This window comes from Mus caroli, unplaced genomic scaffold (genome assembly GCF_978045245.1).
Source record: "Mus caroli unplaced genomic scaffold, Mus_caroli_1 scaffold_2, whole genome shotgun sequence".
Taxonomy (NCBI): Eukaryota; Metazoa; Chordata; class Mammalia; order Rodentia; family Muridae; genus Mus; species Mus caroli.
The window spans coordinates 69,898,325-69,919,882 of record NW_028227257.1 but is presented as its reverse complement, the minus strand read 5'-3'; the positions used below and the strand labels follow the sequence as shown (position 1 = coordinate 69,919,882).

Genomic DNA, 21,558 nt, shown 5'->3' with positions numbered 1-21,558 from the left:
TCTGATAAGGGTTTTTGTTTGGATTTATACTTTATTAATTAATTAATTAGTTAGTTAGTTAATATTTCACTCCCATTAATGAGCTAATATTTTCAAAATTTAAAACAAGATTACTTTGATTTTGTGAGCATATGTTATTATCACTGTGCCATGCTCTTTCCCATGCCACACATGTTATAAAGTCAGTTGACAATAACAGGTTCTCTAAGGATATTAACAGGATGGACTTTAGTAGCTGACAAGTGACATTTTACTAGCCACTGTCAGTGTTGAGCTGAATGCCCTCATGGTGATTGAACGCCAAGTCTAAGTAAGTTGCTATTTACAGTATTTCACATGTTCCAGCACTTTCCGTATAGTAATTACAGAACAGTAGATTTGTCAATTAAGTATCCTAACATCATTTTACAGAACAGGGGAGACTGATAATATCAGTCACTTGGCCTGATAGAATAAAATACTTAGCAAGAAGGATAGTTAGAATGTTCTGTTATGAACACTTTCCACCATCTATGCCTTATTTTAAACTTGGCACACAGAACTCAACTGCACATCTGTGATGAAGCATCTTTAGCTGGATGCCCCAAGAAATGACAATAACATCTGGAGGAATGTTTTAAATTGCCATTAGAGACTTATCCAAGATAATTAAGAACCTGAGTACTCTAGACTCAAATGACAGAGCCAATTGGTATCACCCACAATCAGTACCACTCCACAATCAGTCCACAAAAAAAACTTAAGTATAACTTTAAAGGTAGGAAGAATCTATGATTTATATAAATTCAAATGTGTGATATACGGTAGCACCAATGTTGAGAGAGCAGGTTATTTGTGTATGAATTTGAATATAAGGAATGAAATGCCTGTATAACTGGGGGAGGAAAAACATAATAATGATTATAGACAAATGTTCTGATTCTAATCCCTATATGATACATATGATACATCTTGGAGACCATCTAAAATTACTCACTGTTACATACAGTAAGCAGAATTTCTTTTTGCATATACTGTTATTATATTAAACATCCATCAGTAATTTCTATTATGTTAGATAGTATTTGAGGAAAGTCAAATAACAGATAATTATCCAAACCTAGTCTATATTTTCATGGAGCTTATGTCAAGAGGTAAAGCCAGAAGGTGGTGGTGCACACCTTTAATCCCAACACCCAGGAGGCAGAGTCAGGAAGATCTCTGTGAATCTGAGACCAGCTTGGTCTAGAGAATGAGTTCCAAGACAGCCAGTGTTGCACAGAGAAACTCTGTCTCCAAAAAACAGATTAAAATGTTTACTTTATGGGAGGAAAGTCTCTTGAAGAACATGACGCTTTCTTTAGAAACAGGGGAGAGTGTCAAGCAGAAATATGCATTGAGAACGTATCTTGATAAAAAAGAACAAGGGTGCAAAGGTTCTGAGACTCATTGTCTCCCAAGGTCCTAATACTGATAGTCTCTTCACAATGGGCAAAACTTAGGACAGGAGTGGCAGAAATAGCAGAACAAATTAATTAGAGTAATCCTGGAGGGAAACATGTTTCTAGGGCGTGTTTGGCCCTGGCAATCATTTTAAAATTCATCCTAAGCTTAAAAGGCATCAGCCTTTAACTTATACTTTGTTGGTGTATTATATAAAATATGTAGTATATAAAAATAAACTGGGGAGAAAGAGCAGCAAATGCTGGAAAGGTACATCAGGGAGTTTTGCACTTGTTTTACTGTATGTTATCTCTGCATCAGAGCATGGCTTCCACTGCAAAACCAAAGTCTAAACAGATTTGCGGAGTCTAAGAGACTGCTTTAATAGTGCCTATACCTTCTGGATTTCTAGAAAACATGTACATGGACACACATTGTTTTAGAAAGTTGATGGGCTTTGCAGTAAAGGTTTGGGTGACAAAGCACAGGAGTACATCTGCTCAGATCTTAATTCCTTCTTCCTTCCTTCCTTCCTTCCTTCCTTCCTTCCTTCCTTCCTTCCTTCCTTCCTTCCTTCCTTCCTTCCTTCCTTCCTTCCTCCCTCCTTCCCTCCCTCTCTCTCTCCCTTGCCTGCTTTCTTTCTTTCTTTCTTTCTTTCTTTCTTTCTTTCTTTCTTTCTTTCTTTCTTTCTTTCTTTCTTTCTTTCTTCTGTTTTTGTTGAGAAATACTCTACAATTAAAATGCTAAGTTGTTTCACTATAATGTGCTAAAAATAAGTTAAGGCTTAATTGTCAAGCAAGAAGGATATATATATATATATATATATATATATATATATATATATATATATGGAACAAGTTTACATTTTTGTTTTCATAAGAATGGTTTTGAGAACATTCCAGATGTGATAATAGCTGTAGTACTGACAGCAACATGAGTAGGTGGAACAAAGTTGGAAATGGGTGGAACTAGCAAGCAACTCTAGTAAAATTTTGTCCTTCCAGATTTTTAATTATAAACTTGGCAAATGGATGTTAAAACAAGAAATTGAACTTTTAATTATGCTTGAATTATTTGTTATTTATTTTTTAAGATACGAATTCTCATCTTGTCTGTGGATCAGTATTATTATTTTATGTCTCACAAATTAGCTACTTTTCTAATGCTTCCTTAGGGACTGACTGGATCAGAATCAGCAGAGGATTTTTTTTTAATGTTTTGTTTTAATGCAGTGTTCCTATCCCCACAAAATAATTCCTTCAGGTAATTGAATACATAGTTTGAATAAGACACATTTTAAAAATTATTTTCAAGATTAGTAAAATGAAATTATGCTCAAATTTTAGTTACAGTAGAATATATTTATTTTTCTCCTTAATTGAATATTTATTTAGAGATGTCATGATATACTGCTGTCAAATGTTTTATTGTGGGGAGGGAAGTACAGCCTTTGGTTTAGTTTACATTAAAATACATGCTGCAAAGTTGAAAGACACAAATATTACAATTCTTGTAACAAAAACTATCTTGGTCACCTAATAACCAAGGTACTAGAACATTTGGAAAATAAAAACCTCTAAATTTTCTCAAAGGATGTGTTTTAAATGCTATTGAGCATTAAACAAACACCTGGGACCTAGAGTAACATATACCAACAAACACCAGCAGGAAGAGAAAACTATGGCCTCAGTTAAGTGAACTCAACATTTTAACAGTGGATAAAGTTAAGAGAAGCAAAAGAACAATGTTGACAAAAAAGATTGTTGAAGTCCTCTAGTGTTGAGTTCCTCATTCTATGGATGAGAATAAGCAGGCAGTCCAAGAACCTCACAACACGAATAAAAACAAAGAGATAATTCTATTCTGTTTATGGCACTGAGAAAAAGCTTTATGGAGGAAATGATACTTAACTGTTATTTTCAATGATGAAGAGATATTCTCCAAGGAGACAAAAGAAAAAAAGAACATTTCAGACAGAGAAATCTCTGTGCACCAAGAAACTAGGGGTATGAATAAGCAAAGTGCAGAGCCAGAGAAAGTAATTCTTTATGCTGAAATGCAGACAAGAGAGGGAGGGAGGTTGGGAGAGAGGGAGGGACAGAGGGAAGGAGGACTAGCTTTCAACAAAAGAAAAGAAAACTAGCTTGAATAAAACAATACCTCCTTTGCCAAGCTCATAAATGTATAATTCACATAGGAGGGACTGAAAGAAAATAGTCAAATGTGCAATTTAAACAGATTCTTTCAACTTCTAGGTGGCCACTGAGAGAAAGGGATGAAGAGACACAAGAAGACTAAGCTGTTAGATGTCTATTGCTGAACTAAGAAAGCAGATAGACAAAGCTGAGTAGGTCCTGAATAGTAGAGATTCAGAAGCAAAATTTACAACAAGTAAGCTGAAATAGCATGACAGAGAAAAGAAGAAGAAACCACTTCAGAACAGCATATGGCTTGTGGAATACCTTATATTTCCCAAAGAACATGGAAGACTACTGATTTAAAGAAAAGTGATTGGCTGATTTTAATTTTTTTCCATGCCTACATTTCATAACTTAATGTGTTCAGATTAGAACTGAAAAGCCCATTAAGGTAATAGAATATCTTTACTTAGGCTCGGTCTTTCATAAGCACATTTTTAGCTACACATTGTCTTTGGTCTCAAAATATTCAATTAATCTTGTATATTTAGGTGAATTGGAAAGAGTGTTTGATCATTTGTGAAGTGCTTTAACATTTTAGATAGGAAGGAAATATGTAATTTCTGAAGAGCATTATTAACTTACACTGAGTGAAGAATATAACATTATTTTTACATTGGTTCAGTTGGCTGTATATTTACTTTGTTTATGCTAGCTCGATTTACAAATCATCTGCATGGTTAGTTGTAAGGAGAAGTATTTGTAGTTTAATAATCACTGAATATCAGTGCAGAAATGCCCAACATACAGAGATACCTGAAAATGGAAAGCTGGTTCAGCCTGAATTCTCCTAGGAACTCTGGGTATTTGATTTGCAGCATTAAGAAAAGACTTGTGCTTTCAAGTCATTGAGTCGAGGTGGTAAGCTTGTGAGACTGTTAGCAGAGTGGTTTCATGACTACATTAGCTCTGTCCATAACTACTGTCAGAGGTCTTTACAGGAAGAAACTCATTTTATTGACTTCAGTCTTTGCTTCTTATAAACAAAAATATATTAGGCCTCCACAAATACAGATACTTAGTGAGAAAATTTTGTATCTAAATGATTTATCTTCTTTAAAATACTGTTTTACACTTTTGTGTGTGTGTGTGTGTCTGTCTCTGTATGTGTGTGTGTGTGTATGAGAGAGAGAGACAGAGACAGAGACAGAGACAGAGAGACAGAGATGAGCTATTCATATGTTTGTATGTGGAGGTGTGGGCTTGCTTTATTGGATTCTAAGGATCCAAATTCAGGTACACATTTGCATTGTGACACTTTACTCATTTAACGATCTGTCCAGTCCCTGCTTCTGAAGCTTATGGGAGAGAATGAAAACTACAGGTGTGAGAGTCACTTGTGATTCTAGCCAATGGTGGGAACTCAGGATGGAGAGTTCCCATCTTAAAAATATTAACCTACAATTTTTCCTGTCAAAGGAAATTCAAGGACAAAGAATGGAACAGAGAATAAAGGAAAGGCCATCCAGAGACTGCCCCATCTAGAAATCTATCCCATCTGCAGACTCCAATCCCAGACACTATTGCTAATACCAAGAAGCACTTGCTGACAGAAGTCTGGTATAGCTGTCCCCTGAGACTGGTAGAGCCTGTATAGATGTGGATGCTTGCAGCCAACAATTGGACTGAGCATGGGGACTTCAAAGGAGGAATTAGGGGAAAGACCAAAAAAGCTGAAGGGTTTTGCAAACCCATAGGAAGAATATTATCAACCAACCAGAACCTCCAGTGCTCCAGGGACTAAACCTCCAACCAAAGAGTACACATGGAGGGACCCATGGCTCCAGCTGCTTATGTAGCTGAGGATGGCCTAATCTGGCATCAACAGGAGGGGAGGCCCTTGGCCCTGTGGAGACTAGTTTCCCCAATGTAGGGGAATGCTAGGATGGTAAGGCAGGAGTGGGTGGGTTGGTAGGGGAGCACCCTCATAGAAGCAGGGGCCAAGAGGTATGGGATAGGGAGTTTGGGGAGGCCAAACCAGGAAGTGGGATAACATTTGAAATGTAAATAAATAAAATAACCTGTTAAAAAAGAAAAAAGGAAAGAAACGAGTGATAACTACAGAAGTGAAACTAGAATCTGCTGCATCAGTGGGAACTTATCTGAAGATTGGTCTCTTAGAGTTAAGGGGTGGGGAAAGCGAAACCTTTTGTAAGAAGCTTAGCTGAGGATAGATGTGGCTTAGAATAGGACTTGTATCTAGGAGTATGTATTCTTGAAAAATAAAATCAAGCAAAACTTTATATTTCTAAGTAACTACAGATCTCAGAAGATGGAAAGATCTCCCATGCTCATGGATTGGCAGGATCAACATTGTAAAAATGGCTATCTTGCCAAAAGCAATCTACAGATTCAATGCAATCCCCATCAAAATTCCAAATCAATTCTTCAACGAATTAGAAAGTGCAATCTGCAAATTCATCTGGAATAACAAAAAACCTAGGATAGCAAAAACTCTTCTCAAGGATAAAAGAACCTCTGGTGGAATCACCATGCCGGACCTAAAGCTCTACTACAGAGCAATTGTGATAAAAACTGCATGGTACTGGTATAGTGACAGACAAATAGACCAATGGAATAGAATTGAAGACCCAGAAATGAACCCACACACCTACGGTCACTTGATCTTCGACAAGGGAGCTAAAAACATCCAGTGGAAGAAAGACAGCATTTTCAACAAATGGTGCTGGCACAACTGGTTGTTAACATGTAGAAGAATGCGAATTGATCCATTCCTATCTCCTTGTACTAAGGTCAAGTCTAAGTGGATCAAGGAACTTCACATAAAACCAGAGACACTGAAACTTATAGAGGAGAAAGTGGGGAAAAGCCTTGAAGATATGGGCACAGGGGAAAAATTCCTGAATAGAACAGTAATGGCTTGTGCTGTAAGATCGAGAATTGACAAGTGGGACCTCATGAAACTACAAAGCTTCTGCAAGGCTAAAGACACCATCAATAAGACAAAAAAACCACCAACAGATTGGGAAAGGATCTTCACCTATCCTAAATCAGATAAGGGACTAATATCCAATATATATAAAGAACTCAAGAAGGTGGACTCCAGAAAGTCAAATAACCCCATTAAAAAATGGGGCTCAGAACTGAACAAAGAATTCTCACCAGAGGAATACCGAATGGCAGAGAAACACCTGAAAAAATGTTCAACATCCTTAATCATCAGGGAAATGCAAATCAAAACAACCCTGAGATTCCACCTCACACCAGTCAGAATGGCTAAGATGAAAAATTCAGGTGACAGCAGTTGCTGGCGAGGATGTGGAGAAAGAGGAACACTCCTCCATTGTTGGTGGGATTGCAAGCTTGTACAACCACTCTGGAAATCAGTCTGGCGGGTCCTCAGAAAATTGGACATAGTACTACCGGAGGATCCAGCAATACCTCTCCTGGGCATATATCCAGAAGATGTCCCAACCAGTAAAAAGGACACATGTTCCACTATGTTCATAGCAGCCCTATTTATAATAGCCAGAAGCTGGAAAGAACCCAGATGTCCCTCAACAGAGGAATGGATACAGAAATTATGGTACATTTACACAATGGAGTACTACTCAGCTATTAAAAAGAATGAATTTATGAAATTCCTAGCCAAATGGATGGACCTGGAGGGCATCATCTTGAGTGAAGTAACACAATCACAAAAGAACTCACACAATATGTATTCACTGATAAGTGGATATTAGCCCAAAACTTAGGATACCCAAGATTTAAGATACAATTTGCTAAACGCATGAAACTCAAGAAGAATGAAGACCAAAGTGTGGACACTGTGCACCTTCTTAGAATTGGGAACAAAACACCCAGGGAAGGAGTTACAGAGACAAAGTTCGTAGCGGTGATGAAAGGATGGACCATTTAGAGACTGCCGTATCCAGGGATCCATCCCACAATCAACTTCTAAACGCTGACACCATTGCATACACTAGCAAGATTTTGCTGAAAGGACCCAAATATAGCTGTCTCTTGTGAGACGATGCTGGGGCCTAGCAAACACAGGAGTGGATGTTCACAGTCAGCTATTGGATGTATCACAGGGCTCCCAATGGAGAAGCTAGAGAAAGTACCCAAGGAGCTAAAGGGATCTGCAACCCTATTGTTGGAACAACATGATGTACTAACCAGAACCCCGGAGCTCTTGTCTCTAGCTGCATATGTATCGAAAGATGGCCTAGTCAGCCATCAATGGAAAGAGAGGCCCATTGGACTTGCAAACTTTATATGCCCCAATATAGGGGAATGCCAGGGCCAAAAGAATGGGAATGGGTGGGTAGGGAAATGGGGGGCGCTATGGGGGACTTTTGGGATAGCATTGGAAACGTAATTGAGGAAAATATGTAATAAAAATATTAAAAAAAATAAAAAATAAAAAAAAGTTAAAAAAAAAATAATCCAGAAAATTCAAAATGTTAATATCAGACAGTGTTGACACAGAGGAAACTCACCCACAGTTTTACTTTCTGAGAGGAAACTTGATAGTGTTTAGCTTTATATCAGAAAACACTCTACCTTAATTTTGCTCTCATATTTAGTAGATATATTTTAAAATCAGGGTTATTGGTATCTCATTAATTAAATTCTATATTAATCTCCAGAATTGTAAATTATCTAGTATTCTGTCTTTTCAATGTTTATTGAATATTATATGATCTAGGAACAGAAATAAAATTATTGTCTGTTTGGGGATAGTATATATAAAGAACATTCTCTTTTTATAGAATAAACTGAAACGGAATAGTGGAATTTATTTTAAAAGTGGTAACTATTGGCGTGGAAGTAAAATATGCTCATTTATCATAGTGGTTATTCATTTTTCTCTTATTTTCTTTTTTGACTATTTTTAACTATAAGAAAATGGTCCCAGTCGTTCTTAGTAAAATATATCACAGTATCAGGAACATTTGAACACAAATGTATAATCCCTGACATAATATTATTATTTTTTATTTCTAAGCTATTTATAAATATTATCTTATGATAAAAATATACTTGTATTCACAGTATATCTCTATATCTGTGAGAGAATGAGAGTGTGGGAGAACGATAGGAACATATATATATATATATAGATAGATAGATAGATAGATAGATAGATAGATAGATAGATAGATAGATAGATGATAGATATCTGAGGCAATATATTTGTTTGAATTCCAGGGTTTTCATTAATATACTTGACATAGCATCTACCTTATGACATTGATAAAAAAATTAAAGAAAAGATACTATCTTTACTTCACTATTAGTGACTTATATGTTTGAAGAAAATTACTTTTGAATGACAGTAGCTCTTGCTGCTGAGCAAGAGCTAGCCCAGGTGCATATGACTATCTCATACATAGGCATTTAAATTACAAGTCAATACATACATGTGGTGTTTTTTTAAACAAAGGGATATTCCTTTTATAAATTATCACATAGTAACCTGACAGAACAATCATGTAGAGCCAAAGAAGATTACATTCTAGATCTTTCAAAGATTGACCTCACTGGGATGCAAAAGGCATGAAGAAAAGACAGACATGCTGCCACATGGGAAGAAAAGCTGCTATCTATTGGACTGGGCTCTCAGTTGGGCAGACTACAGAATCATGAAAGCTCAAGATGTCCATTACATACAATTAAACAGGGAGTCAGGTTCAACTGATCTCAGTAGGAGCAATCTCTATAGAATAACAGCCTTCAGGCTATAAACATCTTTGGGGAGAAAGATTTGGTGGACATTTTTTTTTGTACATGCTATCAACATTTGCATTTGGATCAGGAGAGAATGCTTATTTTATTTCCCTGAACTTGACAAGGAGGAGGCTTTGCTATCTTTGGTGGGTCTAAGGCAATAGGGTCCTTGGCACAGCCATGCTCATGGCAGCAACACATACTAACAAGTACTTAACTCTCCCTACTATAACTCACACATTTAAAAGTGCCATCATGTGACACAGACAGACAGACAGACAGATGCATGCATGCACATGCACACACACATATATACACACACACAGGAGAGAGGGAGAGAGAGAGAGAGAGAGAGAGAGAGAGAGAGAGAGAGAGAGAGAGAGAGAGAGAGAGAGTGAGAATATGCTTTCCAGAGAAAATGAAGGGGTCACAAACAACTGGGCTTTGCTCTGAAGTAGATTTTCTTGTGTCATTCCAAGAAATTCTCTTATTGGATGACTGGATTTATTTGCATAGTTGTCTAATACAAGCAATACCTTGCTTATTTAAAAAGTGCATATCACTGTCTGAACCATGTGCCAAATAGTGAAACTGAAGTTATAACTAACCAACACTATAAAGGTACTGGAAAAGGAAGGCACTACATTTGGCATAGATTTTGTTTAGAAAAAAAAAAAAATAGCAGGCCTGTTGTGGAGGCACATGCCTTTAATCCCAACATTCAGCAGGCAGAGACAAGTGGAGCCCTCTGAGTTTGAATTCAGCCTGTTCTACATCGTGAGCTCCAGGCCAGCCAGAACTAGGTAGTGAGACATTGTCTCTAAAAGAAAATAATCTAGCAATCAATCAATAATCCAGTGCATAAAACAAACTGGATGGAATACCGCTTGTTAAAATGAGTTGTTTGGAACAGAAATATATATGTATTTACACACACACACACACATCAATACTAGGGAGATATAGTCCTTTCTCACTATCTATGTCTGTGTGCCAATGAAAAACAATTCCATAAACACTTACAAGATTCAGCAGCATGATGATTATGAAATTGATACAGACAGCAGCACCAGATGTAGCAAACTGCCAGTGCTGTTTGACGAAATTCCACTTGAATGATGCAAACTGTTCCATGACTACCAGACGGTACACTACAACTGCGAACACTGCTGTGATGACCAAGGAGATCTGCAGAGTGAGAGAGCAAACAGGTCTTTTGTGTTAGTAACAAATGAGAAGCAATCCACATATATTAAATGACATATATTAAAATAACACGGAAAACACTAATTTTCTTTTGCATTCTTGGTGTGCTACAATATCCTTCTAATCCCAGAACCCAACATCATTCTCAAAATGCTGATGATCATATTTTACCATGAAGAAGATTCCTGAGACAGACACAAGAAGTCGCGTGACTTTGTCAGATGAAGGCTGATGAGGCTCGGGCTTCCCCGTGATGGGGTTTATTACCTCCATCCTGTAATATTTTGCTTCAAACTGGGGGCGAAGTGTTTCCTATGGGAGAAACTAAGGTTATCTAAATACCAAGTCCACAAACGAAAGTAAAAAATCTTTTGAGAATTAATGTAGACCCTTGACTTCATCCTGCTGTTGTGTTGTTTGCACAAAGATGCAACCTTCCAAAAAACAATACCACTTACATCTCAATTAAACCTCTGGGTGTATTTAAACTAGGACAATTGACTATGGATCCACTTTAAAAAAACACTATAGAAATGGTTTAAACAATGTATGTTTCACCCCTATTACCTTCATAAAGTAAGAAATCTTGTCAGTATGCTGTAAGGATGAGAATCTCCTTCTAGTTTGATGTTACTGCATTGAGTAGTAACAGAGCTCTAAGATTTATAGACTTCCCCAAATTTCTTAACTTCTACTTCCCTAATATCTTACCTCCTCTTCTTCCCATTCAATAAGGTCCCAAGTGTAAGTCAGTATGCTTCTTCTCCTTTTCCAAAACTCAAGAAAGACCGTGGCTATAAAATGATAATGATAATAATAATAATGATAGACTAATAATAATTCTCCATCTCAAACACACCACATTGCTTTTCTTCAGGCAGGTATATTTTATCATACATTTAATTAAACTGTTTAAAGTGATTGACTTGTTAATAAATAAATATTGGAACTTGTATTTAAATCATCTTTCTTTTAGATCTTTATATAATCTATCTTTATGCATGTCTAAAGGAAGGCAATTTTTTTTCTTTTTTAATTTATTTTTTAAAATTTTTTAACATATAAAACTATTTTTTTATTACATCTTTTCCTCAATTACATTTCCAATGCTATCCCAAAAGTCCCCCATACCCTCCCCACTACTTCCCTACCCACCCTTTCCCATTTTTTTGGCCCTGGCGTTCCCCTGTACTGGGGCATATAAAGTTTGCATGTCCAATGGGCCTCTCTTTCCAGTGATGGCCGACTAGGCCATCTTTTGATACATATGCAGCTAGAGTCAAGAGCTCCGGGGTACTGGTTAGTTCATAATGTTGTTCCACCCATAGGGTTGCGGATCCCTTCAGCTCAGGAAGGCAATTTTTAACACTAAAATTGATAATACTTTTGTTAGCATTGTATATCAAAAATGACGCTAGGAGAAAAGGTCAAAATTAGAACAATAAATTCTGTTGCTTTTATCATTATTTAAAATTACCTCAAAACTCTAAGTTTTTATCTACCAAAGATAATCAAAACCTGATACTACTCATCTAACACCTGAGAGAAGCAGTGTGAGAGAAAGAGATAAAGTCCAAGGTGGGGAAGGATGAGATATTGAATTTTTGTATTATTATTTACTTTTATAATTAAAAGTTTGAATATATATTAGTAATGCAATACAATATGCAGTTAATTTACCTTACATTTTAATCGCATTTTAAGATTTATAAAGTGTCCTTTCATGTATCATTGATTTTATTTAGAAGATAACTAATTCTCTTAAAATTGTCATGAAGATAATGAAAATTATGATCACTCAGTTGGATCTGAAAACAAAGGTGCTTCTTGTTTGTGTCTGCAATCATAGTACACAATGGTGGAAGAGCCAGGGCTGGTGCTCTTCACTGAGCAAGTCTGGCTGCTGCATTCTGCAGGTTCTTCCTGCCATTTTTGAACCTACTATAAATACTATATGCCAATTTCCTTCAAGGTCCTAAAGGATTAGAAATGGATAAAAGAGGCAACACCACTGGACTTCACTGATTAAAAGACAAGAGAGGTTTTTTTTTGTTTTGTTTTTTGTTTTTTTTAAGACTAGATTGTCCTTTACAATAACAGACTACAGTCACTGTTACCAACAGAGGGATTTGAGACACGAGAGACATGGGATGGGATGGGAGAGAGAGAGAGAGAGAGAGAGAGAGAGAGAGAGAGAGAGAGAGAGAGAGAGAGAGAGAGAGAGAGAGAGAATGATAATATGCCATGATATCTAGCCAAAACCATTTTACATTTTTAATATAGACAACCCCATACTAATTAACATCAGTCGTAGTTAAGGCTTACAGTTGAGTAGGGCAGAGGACTGCCTCTTAACTTTCCTTAGCAGCATATACTTGAACAAGAGGAATCTAACGCAAAAGCTAAGTAAACTAAAAGTGGTCTGAATGCAGTTTCAAAGCAATAACCTTCAGAAACAGATACTGAGTCTAGACAGGATAGCATTTCCATTGAACTAGGTATTCAATTGGGTTGTGTTTTTTTTTATGTTCTTTTTTTATTGGGTATTTATTTCATTTACATTTCCAATGCTATCCCAAAAGTCCCCCACACGCTCCTCCTGGGTTGTGTTTTAAGAGTTCATTCTCACTGAGACATACTCGCTTCGTGCATGTCTTATATATTTGAGATCTCAAACAAATCCATATTCTCGGTTTTTAAAAAATTAATTTAAAAAATCTTCCAGTATAATTTAGTATCCCAGCATAAAGTAAGGACAAATTTTATTACTTAGAAATAGCTGCCTAACTTATTAATTAAGAAAAAAAACCTACTTTAGTGGAAGATGGCCTAGTCGGCCATCATTGGGAGGAGAGACCTTTGGTCTTGCAAAGATTATATGCTTCAGTACAGGGGAACACCAGGGCCAGGAAGTGGGAGTGGGTAGGTTGGGGAGCAGGGTGGGGGGAGTGTATAGAGGACTTTCGAGATAGCATTTGAAATGTAAATGAAGAAAATATCTAATAAAAATTGTTGAAAAAATTATCACACTCATTGCTTCGACAATCACCTGAAATTATGGATATAACATATTCTTTAATAAAAGTGGTGCTTATATAAGCTCATATTCTCCTTAACTTATAGATTTTGATGTTTGTAAGTTTTACTCTTAAAGGCAGTTTTAGGACTGAGAATGGTGGAGTACACTTTACCCCCAGCACTGGGAGGTATAGGCAGGCACATTTCTGTGAATTCTAGACCAGCCTCTTCAACACACTGAATTCTAAGCTAGCCAGGATTGCAAAATATGAATTGATCTCAGAAACAAACAACAGTTTTAGAACACTTGTCTTTTCTTAACTCTGGAGTTTTGGGTTTTTTGGTTTTTTTGGGTGTTTTGTTTTGTTTATTTGTTTGTTTTTCAAGTGATGGACATAGAATTCACTGTACCATCAACCCATAATATCAACCAAAAATAAATAAATTCTTTATTTCTTTTGAAACAGTTTCTTACTATATATCCTAGGTTATCGTAGAGCTTACTGTACATTTTGAGCTAACCTTGAATCTTGGAGTATCCTGCTCCAGTCTCCTGAGTACTGATATTAGAGATGCATCAGCATACACAGCAAAAACTAATTTAAAACTTAAGATGATTAAATATGTTGCTTAGCTAAATTCTTATGACAACATCGTGGTCTTCCTCAGGTTTGCATCTTATGATGTCACAGTGATTTTAACTTCTATGTTTAGCAGTGGAGTTATGGCTTCCATAACCATATCAAATCATATAATCAGTTTTAACTTGGCTACCAGCCCAAATGATAAGCATGGGCATTAGAGAAAAACGTGCTGAGGTCTGCCCAACCCCCAGCATAACTGTAGCCATTTTGTTCCACCTGCCAGCTATTTCATATTGTTGCTGTAACTTGTCTATCAGTCATTGACACAGAAAACTAACTTGACTCAGAGAAGGGCCATGCTGACCACATCCCTTGTTATGTTCTGTATGAGGCTTATTAATCCTAAGAAATTCCACAGAGCTTCTCATCAGACACATCAAATTAAATGTCAATATAAGCTGTAGTGTCTAAAATGGCTTGAGTCAGAGCCACCCACCAGCTAGCACTTCCTGTAACTGTGTGTGAGCTCACTGTGTTTTTTTAATGTTTTTTTTTTTTTTATTATTAGCTGGCACTGAGAAATGTTCATTACAACCTCAGCTGCTGAACTCTGAACTATGACCCTGATTATTAAGATTCAATAATCCATTCCTGTCTGACTGAGATCAGTGATTTTGTGGTTTGTGAGTGATTCAAAACTGAACAGTTCCTGGTCTTATAGAGCCAGCAGTGAGGAAAAGATATTGCTTTATGATAACACCCAAGGAAAGGATGGAGCTTAAATATGGGATCTAAATTATCTGAGAGAAAAAGGTGAATGAATGAGTCCAAATACAGAAGCAAGTGTGGTTCACTCCTAACCGGAATGTGATTGAGTCCACTAAACATTCAAATTCCCATAATTTACAGCAACATGAAAAAAGCTGCACAGAGCACTAGTGCTCTGAGTTGTTGTCTAGCAAGATCCTATGGATCCAAGTATTGCAGGAGGATTCTGAGGATGCAATTCATCACCATCCAGAACCTGGTGTTAAGAGCCTATTCCTGTTGATATCATGTTTAAATGATAGAACATGGAAAACTCAACACAGTATTTATCTTAAAGATTTATCCAGCTCTCAGAGTGCTGGAAAGTATTATGCATATTAGTGGAGGAAAAAAATTTATCATCAATATCACCCAGTTATAAACCCTGAAAGCTCCAATTATGAATGGCCTGGCAAGACATGAACTGGTAGGATAGTTGCGTGGATATTAAAGGAATTACAAGCTACTTTCTAATTGGATTTAGGGCTCACTCCACAAGGTTAAATCAATATCTGATACCACTATTTGTCCAAGAACCTGGGGCTAGACACATCACAGGCTTTATTTGAAAACCTACTACTATTACCCTTCTAAATGGTTATTGTATCAAACCAACATCCAACAACTTATCATTTTGCCAATATATCAGTGTATCTTTTGGTCCTCATTGGAAAATGTCCTTTTACAGTAAATGGAGACTGACAAGGAGTCCTACAACTGATAAAGTTTAGAGAATAAGAAAGTATGTAATTCTCAGCCCTAACAAGGGTATCTCTATCACAGCTCCTCCTCCTAAGGTTCAAGGACTATGGCAAAAAATGGGCAGGAAGATTGCAAGAGCCATAGGATTTGGATGACTACAACGAAACCATGATCTTGGACATATCAAGGCAGTTGCATATATGAATTCATATCAGTTGAGATAGGATGCACAAGACTTCAGCAGGTGTAGGCCAAGAACAAAGTTCAGCATGAAGAGTAGAGACGGGCAGCTGTAGGGAGCAGAAGAAGCCCTGAGTTAGTGAAGCCCTACATGTATGTATATTGTGACATCTCCAGGCCAGTTGAGGACTCTGAGATGAACTGGCCCATGAGAAACTGGCAAAGACATTACCAATATAAGTAGGCTCAAGAGAGATGGCAAAGCTTTCCTAGGGAATTGAGGTATAAGGTTTTATAAATTACTGCTCACTGTTTGAAAGAACAACATTTATAGGTTCATCTTCCTAGATGTTTACAGCCTGAGATGCTCACCTACAAAGATCTCCTACAGAGACTAACATTTGTAATGTGCCTAATATACATGGGTATCTAGGTTGTGGTGGTAGTGGATATAGAACTCAACCTGATCCCAGCTTCCTTGAATGAGTGTCTTTGTGTAAGTCCTTTTTCATTCCATTGCTGGCTATAGCCAATGTTCCAGAACCCAAGCCTACAGGGACATGGCAGGCACCCACCCTTAACTAAGAAGCTATTGGCCATGTAGAGCTGCTAGGAGAATGAGAGTCAGTTTTTGTTAAGAGTGTGGCCCATGGCAAGTTGAGCACATGCCAGGGGAAGCCACACATCAGAGACTGTATGATCTCCACAAACTGTATTTAATGGGTTAAAATGTACTTTAAGTTGAGTGGGTATTGAAGGATGGTGGCTTTAGGAGGAGTTGAGAAAGGTGCTATATAAAACTAAGGCACAGATTACAAAATTCTTTTAAAAGTCAGTATCCACATCCTCATGTGCTGTCACCTGAGTTTTTTGCTCTTTGCCATTATGATTGGTGTAGGGTGGAATCTCACAGTCATTTTGATTTGTATCTCTCTGATGACTAATGACTTTGAATATGTCTTCAAAGGGCTTCTAAGCCATTTGAGATTACTCTGGTGTAAATTCTCTGTTTAGCTCTATATCTCATTTTTGATTGGGTTGTTTGTTTTCTTTTGGAAGTTAGCTTTGTGAGTTCTTTATATATTTTGGATGTTAGCCCTCTATCAGATGTGTGGTTAGTGAAGATTTTTTTCCCCCAATCTGTAGGCTCTTAATTTGTCCTATTGACTGTGTCTTTTTCCTTACAGAAGCTTTTCAGTTTCATGAGATCCCATTTATCAATTCTTTATCTTAGAGACTGAGATATTGGTGTTCTATTTAGGAAATTTTTCTTCATGCCAATGAGATCAAAGTCTCTTTCCCACTTTCTTTTGTGGGACTGCAAACTGGTACAACCTCTCTGGAAATCAATCTAGAGATTCCTCAGAAATGTGGAAACAGATCTACCTGAAGACGCAGATATACCACTTCTGAGCACATAACCAAAAAATGCCCCCATGATACCACAGGGACACATGCTCCACTATGTTCACAGTGGCCTTATTTGTAATAGCCAGAAGCTGGAAACAATCCAGATCTCCCACAAACCGAGAATGAATACAGAAAATGTGGTTCACTTCTATATGGAATTCGATAGTATTAAGAACAAAGACATCAGGGGTTTAACAGACAAATGGATGTAACTAGAAAATATTATCCTGAGTGAGGTAACTCAGACCCAAAAGGATGTGTATCACTAATAAGTGGGTATTATCCAAAAAGTTACAGAATACATAGAATAAAATCCACAGAACTCAAGAAGGTTAACAAGCAGAAGGGCCCAAGTAAGGATGCTTCAATCCCACTAGAGAGGGAGAAGAAAATAATCACAGGAGACAGAGGGAAGGAGGGATCTGTGTGGTAGAGGAGCAGGTCAGAGGAAAAGGGAAACAGGATCAGATATGGAGGTGGGGAGACAGGAAAGAAGACATGGGAGCCAGCAGAATGAGTGGAAATATGCAACCTCCAGAGGGTGGGAGGTGGAGGGATCCTCTAGAAATTACCAGGGACCTGGGAGATGAGAGGCTCTCAGGACTGAAAGGGAGGGACCTTAGATAAAATTCCCAACAGTGGGAAAGGGAACTTGCAAAGTCCACCTCCAGTAGAAAGACAGGGCATCAAGTGGAGGGATGGGGCTGCCATCCCACACTCAAAAATTCTGACCCAGAACTGATCCTGTCTAAAAGAACTGCAGGGACAAAAATGGAGAAGAGACCGAGGGGAAGGTAGTCCAGTGACCAACTTGGGGCCCATTTCAAAGGGAAGCTCTGAGGCCTGACCTGACACTATTCCTGATGTTACAGTGTATTTACAGACAGGATATTGTATTTCTCCTCCGAGAGAATCAACAAGCAGCTGACTGAGACAGAAGCTGATACTTATATTCAACCCAACCACGGGACTGAAGTTGGGGACCTCTGTGGTTGAATTAGGGTAAGGTTGGAAGAAGTTGAGGAGGAGGACAACCCCATGGGAAGACTAGCAGTCTTTTTTTTTTAATTTTTCCTCATTTACATTTCCAATGCTAACCCAAAGCCTCCCATACCTTCCCACTGCACTCTCCCACCCACCCACTCCGACTTTTTGGCCTTGGTGTTCCCCTATACTGTGGCATACAAAGTTTGCAAGTCCAATGGGCCTCTCTTTCCAGTGATGGCCGACTAGGCCTTCTTTTGATACATATGCAGCTAGAGTCAAGAGCTCCAGGGTACTGGTTAGTTCATAATGTTGTTCCATCTATAGGGTTGCAGATCTCTTTAGCTCCTTGGGTACTTTCTCTAGCTCCTCCATTGAGGGCCCTGTGATCCATCCAATAGCTGACTGTGAGCATCCACTTAAGTGTTTGCTAGGCTCCGGAGAAGTCTCACAAGAGACAGCTATATCAGGGTCCTTTCAGTGTATGCAATGGTGTCAGCATTTGGAGGCTGATTATGGGATGGATCCCTGGATATGGCAGTCTCTAGATGGCCCATCCTTTTGTCTCAGCTCCAAACTTTGTCTCTGTAACTCCTTCCATGGGTGTTTTGTTCTCAATTCTAAGAGGGGGCAAAGTGTCCACACTTTGGTCTTTGTTCTTCTTGAGTTTCATGTGTTTTGCAAATTGTAACTTATATCTTGGGGATTCTAAGTTTCTGGGCTAATATCCACTTATCAGTGAGTCCATATCATTTGAGTTCTTTTGTGATTGGGTTACCTCACTCAGGATAATGCCTCCAGGTCCAACCATTTGCCTAGGAATTTCATTCTTTTTAATAGCTGAGTAGTACTTCATTGTGTAAATGTACCACGTTTTTTTGTATCCATTCCTCTGTTGAGGGGCATCTGGGTTCTTTCCAGCTTCTGGCTATTATAAATAAGGCTGCTATGAACATAGTGGAGAATGTTTCTTTCTTACTAGTTGGAACATCTTCTGGATATATGCCTAGGAGAGGTATTGCGGGATCCTCCAGTAGTACCATGTTCAATTTTCTGAGAAACCGCCAGACGGATTTCCAAAGTGATTGTACAAGCTTGCAATCCCACCAACAATGGAGGAGTGTTCCTCTTTCTCCACATCCTTGCCAGCATCTGCTGTCACCTGAATTTTTGATCTTAGCCATTCTGACTGGTGTGAGATAGAATCTTAGGGTTGTTTAGATTTGCATTTTCCTGATGATTAAGGATTCTGAACATTTTTTCAGGTGCTTCTCAGCCATTCTGTATTCCTCAGGTGAGAATTCTTTGTTTAGCTCTGAGCCCCATTTTTTAATGGGGTTATTTGATTTTCTGGAGTCTACCTTCTTGAGTTCTTTATATATATATATAGGATATTAGTCCTCTATCTGATTTAGGATAGGTAAAGATCCTTTCCCAATCTGTTGGTGGCCTTTTTGTCTTATTGACGGTGTCTTTTGCCTTACAGAAGCTTTGCAGCTTCATGAGGTCCCATTTGTCAATTCTCGATCTTACAGTACAAGCCATTGCTGTTCTATTCAGGAATTTTTCCCCTGTGCCAATATCTTCGAGGCCTTTCCCCACTTTCTCCTCTATAAGTTTCAGTGTCTCTGGTTTTATGTGGAGCTCCTTGATACACTTAGATTTGACCTTAGTAAAAGGAGATAGGAATGGATCAATTTGCATTTTTCTACATGATAACAACCAGTTGTGCCAGCACCATTTGTTGAAAATGCTGTCTTTCTTCCACTGGATGGTTTTAGCTCCATTGTAGAAGATCAAGTTACCATAGGTGTGTGGGTTCATTTCTGGGTCTTCCATTCTATTCCATTGGTCTACCTGTCTGTTGCTATACCAGTCCCATGCAGTTTTTATCACAATTGCTCTGTAGTAAAGCTTTAGGTCAGGCATGGTGATTCTAACAGAGTTTCTTTTATCCTTGAGAAAAGTTTTTGATATCCTAGGTTTTTTGTTATTCCAGATGAATTTGCAGATTGCTCTTTCTAATTCATTGAAGAATTGAGTTGGAATTTTGATGGGCATTGCATTAAATCTGTAGACTGCTTTGGCAAGATAGTCATTTTTACAATATTGATCCTGCCAATCCATGAGCATGGGAGATCTTTCCATCCTCTGAGATCTTCTATAATTTCTTTCCTCAGAGACTTGAAGTTCTTTTCATACAGATCTTTCACTTCCTTAGTTAGAGACACGCCAAGGTATTTTATATTATTTGTGACTATTGAGAAGGGTGTTGTTTCCCTAATTTCTTTCCCAGCCTGTTTATTCTTTGTGTAGAGAAAGGCCATTGACTTGTTTGAGTTAATTTTATAGCAATCCCACTAAAATCAGGGACTAGTCAAGGCTGCCCACTTTCTCCCTCCCTATTCAACATTGTACTTGAAGTCCTAGCCAGAGCAATTCGACAACAAAAGGAGATCAAGGGGATACAAATTGGAAAAGAAGAAGTCAAAATATCACGTTTTGCAGATGATATGATAGTATATGTAACTGACCCTAAAAATTCCACCAGAGAACTCCTAAACCTGATAAACAGCTTCAGTGAAGTTGCTGAATATAAAATTAACTCAACAAGACTAGCAGTCTTAACTAACCCAGGCCCCTGAGATCTCTCAGACACTGACCCACCAACCAGGCAGCATACCTGAGCTGGTCTGAGGCATCAAACATATATATAGCAGAGGACTCCCTGGTATGACTTCAGTGGGAGAAGAGCCCCTATTTCTGGAGAGACATGAGGCCCCAGAGAGTGGGGAGGCCTGGCAACAGGGGGATATCTTCTTGGAAATGGAGGTTTGGGGGAGGAGGAATGGGATAAGGAAATGGGAGGGGCAACAGTTGGCCGGAAAAAAATAAAAGTAATAAATTAAAAAGGACTATTTGTTTTATGAATATGAGTACACTGTAGTTGTTGTCTTCAAACATGCCATAAGATTGCATCAGATTCCATTACAGATGGTTGTAAATCACCATGTGGTTGCTGGGAATTGAACTCAGGACCTTTGGAAGAGCAGTCAATGCTCTTACCTGCTGAGCCATCTCTCCAGCCCCAATTACAAAAAAAAAAAAAAAAAAAAAAAAAATGATTTCAGAGGAACCAGTCTCCCTTTCCCGTTGGGTTGTCTTGTCCGGTCTCAAAATGAGGGCTTTAGCTTTGTCTTATTGTACCTTGTTTTGTTATGATTCCTGTTCTCTCTCTTTTTTTTTTAAATTTATTTTTTTATTAGGTATTTTCCTCGTTTACATTTTCAATGCTATCCCAGAAGTCCCCAATACCCACACCCCCAATCCCCTACCCACCCACTCCCCATTTT

General features: G+C 38.0%; 1 protein-coding gene across 3 annotated transcripts in view; it reads right to left on the bottom strand.

Moving 5' to 3' along the window:
• Ano3 (anoctamin 3) overlaps positions 1 to 21,558 on the bottom strand; it is a 310,140-nt gene that overhangs the window by 33,420 nt on the left and 255,162 nt on the right. For all 3 annotated transcript variants that reach the window (XM_021184432.3, XM_029474347.2, XM_021184438.3), the window contains 3 exons: positions 11,232 to 11,314; positions 10,692 to 10,832; positions 10,338 to 10,502 (listed from right to left, as the gene is read on the bottom strand). In XM_021184432.3, the coding sequence (XP_021040091.1) occupies positions 10,338 to 10,502; positions 10,692 to 10,832; positions 11,232 to 11,314 (389 nt within the window). The remainder of the gene's footprint in view (positions 1 to 10,337; positions 10,503 to 10,691; positions 10,833 to 11,231; positions 11,315 to 21,558) is intronic.